At 29.7% G+C, this 7642-nt stretch overlaps 1 protein-coding gene across 1 annotated transcript; it reads right to left on the bottom strand.

Moving 5' to 3' along the window:
- Positions 1 to 3576: 3576 nt before the first annotated feature.
- On the bottom strand, positions 3577 to 7642 carry LOC123193550 (protein SODIUM POTASSIUM ROOT DEFECTIVE 1-like). The gene is made up of 3 exons (XM_044606585.1): positions 7206 to 7642; positions 7033 to 7108; positions 3577 to 3888 (listed from the first exon to the last, which is right to left on the bottom strand). Exons 1-3 carry the CDS (start codon positions 7482 to 7484, stop codon positions 3770 to 3772), a joined length of 474 nt encoding a protein of 157 aa, XP_044462520.1. The 5' UTR covers positions 7485 to 7642; the 3' UTR covers positions 3577 to 3769.

Here is a 7642-nt window from a genome sequence, read left to right as displayed (position 1 = left end):
TTACAAGTGATTTACTTTGACTTAGTTCTTGCATATTAAAGAAGATATGAGAACCACATCTTGTGTCTACAACCCAAGATAAAGAAGGAGAGAAGTTAATCTTAGTGACATAAATGCATAAAGTTGTAGCAACCAACTTCTTCTTCTTACTCTCTAAGAAGACCTTGCAATGTCTTCTCTAGTGGCCAAACTTGCCACAAAAGAAGCAAACAACCTTGTTTTCCCTATGCCACCAGTGAGTTGCATGGTAGTAAAAACCTACTTTTAAGCTTTGTGCTTAAGCTTAACCTTGGCTTTGGTCTTAGATGTCTTAACTTTAACCATAAGCACATAACAGTTTTCTTAATTTCTTACTCAATAATCCTAAGCATGTTCACGAGCTCAAGAAGGGATTTTTCTTTCTCACTCATAAGGTTATTCATAATGAATGTTGCATGTGAGTCAGGAAGGGACTACAAGACCAAGTCAATTTCCAAGTCATTGTCTATTATAAAACTCAAGGATGTCAATCTTTCAATATAGTCAATCATTTGATTTTGACTACATAATCAAAGATGTCAATCTTTCAATATAGTCAATCATTTGATTTTGACTACATAAAGGCTAACCTAAGTTCCCTTAACCATTTTGCACCTGTATAATTCTTTCGACACCTCATATCTTTCTAATCTCACACTAGTTGCAAACATATTATATAGATAAAGAAGGATGCATGGCACATCCATCTCTTCATTCTACTTTTGCAGCTTAGGTGTCATCACCACTAACATAAGACACTAGACATTAGAAAGTCATCAAGATACTTATTATAAACATCTTTTTCATCTAAGGCGGTATTGGGACTAAGCCCCAAAGGTATTGCTCTTTCAAAAATGTGTAGCTTTTTTTCCTAACAAAGTACAATATGAAGATTTCTATACCAGTAAGAAAAGTTGCTACCTTACAACCTATTGTCCTTTTCAAGAATTGATCATACAGAGGACTCTAATTTACATGTGCATTAAAAATATATTAGTAATCAAATTTTAAATTAATTAATTATTTAGAATGGCCTTTGTTGAATAAGTTGCTCCTACTATTTTCTCAAGTCAACAACCCTCTTTGTTGGACTCAAGAAGTCTCGTTAGTTTTTCTAATATCGAATAAGTAAACTAACAAACCAATCATATAAGTCCATAATCTCAAGTTTAATAGTTATGCTAATCAAATCATGTGACCTAGATTGTGATTCTCGATTTCAATAAGGCGGATACTATATATCACTGTACTATGAAAATTGTACATCCCTATTCATCTTCTAATATATCTTTACTTTTGTTTTGGCAAACAAACTAAATATATTAGTTAAGTTAGACTCAATACAAACAAACGCTCAATTTTTCATCTGGTAGAACTGTAATCTTTGTTTTGACAAAGGCTTAATCAAGGTGTTGTATTGGAAGGTTTTAAGTTATTTTTGACTTAATATTAATGAGTGATTTTTCATTTTTGTCTCGCCAATTTGAGTTCACATGTAAGGTAATTATTGAAAATAACAACATAGCATCATTCCACAACATAAATTAAATGTGTCAATTTACAACCTAATCTAATGTCGAAACCCTCAAGCCAAGAAGGGTTGGCTAGTCAACCTAAGGTCTGGGTCTTCAGGTCTTCAAGTATGATCATCCAATCTTATCGCTTCAGTCTCCAAATAGATATTAAATCTTATTCTAATTTTATGTTTGAAAATAAAAAATCTCAAATTGCATTCAAGAGGAAAGGGGTGAGAAAAGAATGTACATTTGAGACTTTTAAGCATGCAAACCCAAAATAAAAACATTCATCCATAGGTTATTGGTTATACACTAAACGCCATGCATATTCATCCATAGACATACATTGAACAATTATAATTAAATTTAACTACCTCATTGAAATATGACGGCATATGGTCCTTATGAACAATTGATATGAATTGATTCTCTTATCATGGTTCAATCATTCTAATGGAATTTATCTACTCTGTACACTAGATCTATGATAAAAAATGTAATTTTTATCAATTCAAAATTATGATTACAATTAATTATACATTGGTGATCTCCTATGTTAGGGAAACTCTCTAACATTAAGGGATAGCGATATTTTAATTTGAAATCTATGATTTCTTGTAATTTTTTTTCCACCTAAGACATAATCACTGTTCCAATAAAGAGGACTCCAATGAAGTGTCTATTGCAATTGGGTAGACGGGTCAAGACTAAGAAGGCTTAACCTAGTTCATTATAAAGAAGGTCTAAATTGTTAATAGTGATTAGACTCTAAAAAGACTAGGGGTAGGTTAAGAGGATAATTGGAGATGTGTAAGAGAATAAGTGAGACACATAATGTTTTACGTGGTTTGGTTGATAATCAAAATATCTACATTCATAGTGTTAACACTAGTATGAGTGTAGTGCAAAAGTATTATAATGTAGAATGTAAAGTCATATTATTTGTTGTGGTTGTATTTCTTTTTCTCCTCTCCCCCTCCTTTTCTTCATTTTTTCTTTATTTTTCCCTTGTTCGTTTATATACAAGATTTTTGGAGGGAAAAGTACTTTTAAAACTCTCTTAAATTTGGATCTTAAACTATAATTTGAACTTAAATGAGAGGAAATCATCTCTGTATCAATAATATCTTGTTTATGGGGAAATTAGAGTCCTGTTATAGGAGCGTTTTGAGAATGCAAGTGGATGCCTTCCTTAATGGGATTGTAACTATGGTTTTTACTTAGAGAGAATTCTTCACTTCTTGAGTTGTAGAGTCAAAGTCGCTCAGTCGTTAGTTACTGGTCAAGATGTCTGTACATCCAGTAAGATTTCATTAAACTATGAACTTCAAGTTTGAGCATTGCTTAGTTGTTATTTACTAAAGAAGCTAAAGCTTGATTAAGTCTGATATTTTCCTCGTCCAGAAGAAATTTGTAAAATATCAGACTTCATCAAGCTTTAGCTTCTTTATCATACGGAAAATAGATATGGCAGAAAGCTTGATGAAGTCTGATATTTTACAAATTTCTTCTGGAATGACTCCAAGAAGTGCAACATTACACATTTATTATTTACAGAGTTTTAGTTTCCTGATATGTTTGGCAGTCAAACCCTTCAGAATAGAGAAAACTCAAACTCGTGCAAAGGTTAAATTTGATCATTAAAACATTGGATAATATGATTAATAAATTTTTTTAAGAAAATATTTATAAAGGTTAATATTGAAACAAATTGTAATATACTGAAAATTTTATTTTTGAAATTATTATTAGAGCTTCGATTACGCCACTTGGTATGTAATTATAATATCTGATAGATAAGATCAAAACTTTTTTTAAATATTTTAATAACTAACAATTTTATACTTAATAGTAATATTAAAATTTAATAGATAAATATATATTTGAATTTTTTAATAGTTAATGGATGAAAAATTTGATTTGCATCAAACTTTAGATGAAAAATAAGTCATTGGCCTTGTTTAAAATAATAAATTATTGATATAATGAATATCAGTGGAGAGATATATGAGCATTTTCATAAAATTGGGCAACTATTTAATTACATTTATTGGTAAACTAAAATATTATTATCGGAGAAGAATTTGGAAAAGTGGTAGGCATTAATAGTAGTAGTACGGTGTTGGAAGGGAGTAAGCAACGAGTTCCCCTTAACAAAAACACACAAATAAATACTGCAACAAGCGTTACCTAAAATAATCCAATGTAAATACAAAGCATGCATTTGATAAAGTTTATGACCAGAACTCAGCTTTTTTCACCTTTGAAATGCTTTCAAGTACTCGAGCTGGGGATACATGTCCCATCACAGTCACCCTCTTAGTCTCAACATCTATACTGAACGATGTAACGCCTAAACATTCCAAAGAAATTAAAAATTAAAATCATGCTCTAAGCCATACTTAGTATAAAAGATTAAGAAGCTGTGAGTTATTAATCTATCATATTTTTTTTTAATTGAAATGATTGAACATTGCTTTGTTTTTTTTTTTTCCAGTTATCAAACTTCTAAATTTTTTTGTATTGAAGAACTTAACTTTTAATATTTCATATTGAATGTATTTAAATAATTATTTTACTTCCAAAACAAAAAAAATTATCCTAATTATATTTTTTTCATGTCTTTAATAAAAAATAATAAAAACAATAGAAAATTTTAATATTCTATTTTTCTAATAAAAAATAAAAAATTTCGATTATAGTTAAATACCTCACTTTTGAAAAAAACTATTTTTATTTTAAGTTTCGCTTTTAAGTATATGCATCTATTCATTTATATTATCGCCAAAAGACTATTTTCTACTTAAGGTTTGACAAAACAATGGATTATCACCCCTTAAGTTTAAAAATCTCATTTTACTATTTATTTATTACATTTTATGCAAAATTATTAAAAAGACAGAGAAACCCTCAAGCTAAATAATACTTTGTCTCCAAAATTTTATTAATGTATTTTTACCCATAATTTATATTAATTTCAACTAAAAATTATAAAAACATAGATTTAAAATCGTCATTGACAAAATTTATTTTTGATGATGTTGCAATCGCATCGATCAATGTGATCCTATCAATTATAAGCCTTCTCTTTTCATCAAATATGCTATCTACTAATTTTTTTCTGGTTTTCAGACTTAATGGCTTGAGTTATCTTGTCTATTGTAGTTGGATGAGGAGTTAACACACGATGGTAGTCTAAGAATAGTGTCTGCTCTACAAAAGTCTTACACCATATGTCAAAAGATGCTATTTGTAGGAGTGCATTTGGTCACCAATTTAGAGAGACCCAATAGGCATTCAAGTGGTCATGTATAACATGTTTTGAGGTTGAATAGTTATGGTTGCTTTTCTTGTCATTGACCAATCTTGAACTGCTAATCGATTTATTAGTGTCTTAAGTAGTAATTGTATGCCTAGAATGTGTTTTTCACCAAGTAATGTTTAATGTCCTATGTTTTCGAGCATTTTGTTGTTTCTTCCATCATGGGGTTCTTTGGTGGGAGATAGTATGCTTGGGACATAGTGCAAGTAAGAAAGATCTAGGATCCTTTGTTCAAAGGCATTCAATTGTTGTCTTCATCAATGAGAGTAGGTTGTAATTATATAAAAGTGGTTGCTTTAGCGATTGTTTCCCTTGAGGGGATAGGTCATCTTTATGATTAAGATGTTATTAACATTGCATGCATGTTGGGCAACATTGGGGGGATCACCTATAGTTGAATTTGGTTGTGTGGTTGAATAAGAGGTTGGCTAATATGCTTTAGTTGTTGTAATTAATTAACTTACAGTGACAAGACTAGATGACCCCAAACTAGTGTTGAATTCTTTAGAGGTTTAGTTATCTGAGGCTTTTCAATATCATTTTTTTGTGGATCATCTAAGAAGAATGGTATAAGAAAGGTTAACAATTAGAGGACATTCGTTATAACAAAAGGAGTCATTCTTTCAACATCAAAACTTTTAATAAGATTTTTCATCATCAAATTATGTATACAGTTTGAACTCTTATCATAACTTATTAGATATCCTATATGTAAATTCGGATAAGGAGTTTCACCATATAGTAATCAACATTAATAAATATTAATATATATATTTTTACACCTTCACGCAAAACATTATATCCAAATTTTTATTTTTTATTTTAGTGTATATATATATTTTTAACGCAGCCCTTCTTGCCATTTTAGTACGCTTCTACTTTGGGAGACAGTCCTGGGTGCATCACACTTGCGGCAACGTGGATCAACCTAAGTGGCTGGTGTAGGTACAACTGAAGAATTATTTGTAAATTTCTATCTCAGAGTACATTCACGCGCTTCATATAATCGAACAGATTCCATTATTTAACTGTCAGTTCAATAGAATTTTTTTAATATAAGATGCTAATTCGACTTTTGAAGTGCCAGTTTCAAAAACAAAAAGCAAACCTTAGACAGGTAAGGGACAGCGACTTTTCTTTTTACTTCAACCACCTTAGTTAAACCTCAAATTATATTATATAAGAAGAATTTAATTTTTTATGTTACGTATAATATATTATACTGTATTATATGATATATTTTTTAAAATAAAATAATAAAAAATTAAAAAATTAAAGTAAAATTCTTTATTATATTTTTATTTTGTTGTCTATCTAATTTAATATCACAAATATTTTTAAAATATAAATAAAAGACTAAAACCATTTTATCAAATTGTTACTAGCTTAACCAATAAAAAATATAAAATAAAAATTATAACTAAATTTCATCTTCCAAAATAAGTAAAGCAGTAAAAAAATAAATAATATGTAATTATATATTAAATATTCAATTACAATAAGAAAATCATTTTTCTTTACAAATAAAAGTAGATTTGATTGGGTTAACCAATTTTAAGCTATATCCAAATTAAGATGACTATCAAAAGTGAACTCAACTCGATTTAGGTCAGTTTGAATTTATTTAATTTGAATTTAACTTATATTTGAATTGAAAAATTTTGTTCGTTTTTTTAATTATTTGAGTAAAATAACGTTATTTAGTTAATAAACTATGAATTCGAACCATAAATCTGAATCACAAATTCAAACCATCTATTCAAATCATAAGTCTCAATCAAACTGAGCTACAAGCCATCAATTATATTCTAAACCATCAATTCAAATCGAATCCAAATAATCAGTTTGATTCGAATATAATATTGTTATATTTGAGTCAAACTTGAACCAAAGGATGTTCGAGTTCAGTCTAGTTTATATCCATCCCTAATTATATATCTAATTTAGTTAAAAAGATGTATATGTGGGATAAAACTAGGATATTTTGAATCTTAAATCTGAAAATTTATCATTTTAACTAACATTGGTTGGGAAATAAAGTCTTTTTGGCCTTGTCATAAAATAGATCATGTGGTTTGGTGCAAGCAGCCCGCTCCTTAGTTAATAAAATAAATAACTATGTATGTCAATTTTCAAGCAAAAAGAAATTTAATGTTGAATAATTTCGAAAATTACCTTCCATTTTAGACAAATGTTTCTTCACTTTCCCAGCGCAACCTTGGCAATGAAGCGAGACTCTCATAACCACTACCTGCAACGATTTATTAATAAGAGACTAAGAGAACAAAAAAAAATTATGTCACTTCATACAAAATGTTATTACATGATGAGATGTTAGATCTGATCACCTGGAAGAGCTGGGTGGACGAATTAGCTACTGGTGGTGATGGTGGTACTTTATTGAGGGGCTTTAGTTTTGGCTCTTGTTCTAGATCTTGTTCTCTCTTAATAACAGATGGAACAGTAAGTCTAGAGTACTTGGCACTTTTTTCTTTTAATCTTTTATCATGATGATCAAAATGAATATATCGGTTAGGGCATCTGGTGGTCGGAACAACGATGGAGCGAGGATCGGTCACCATGCAGGCTGTAGTTGCTGCTACGGACTGGCACATGAATCCCCTCATCTTCTCCTTACTTGTCTTCAAATGAAGAGTTTTTTCTTTTTTCTCGTAGGGAATGACTGGGTCGAAAGTGAAATGAAAGTAGAAAAAGGTGTAAGAAAAAAACTAGTGCATGCTACATTTATGATTTAGGTAACCAAGTATAGGCTGGCAGTGGCTCC

Source organism: Mangifera indica, chromosome 12 (assembly GCF_011075055.1).
Source record: "Mangifera indica cultivar Alphonso chromosome 12, CATAS_Mindica_2.1, whole genome shotgun sequence".
NCBI classification, from domain to species: domain Eukaryota; kingdom Viridiplantae; phylum Streptophyta; class Magnoliopsida; order Sapindales; family Anacardiaceae; genus Mangifera; species Mangifera indica.
This window is presented reverse-complemented; position numbering and strand designations above follow the sequence as displayed.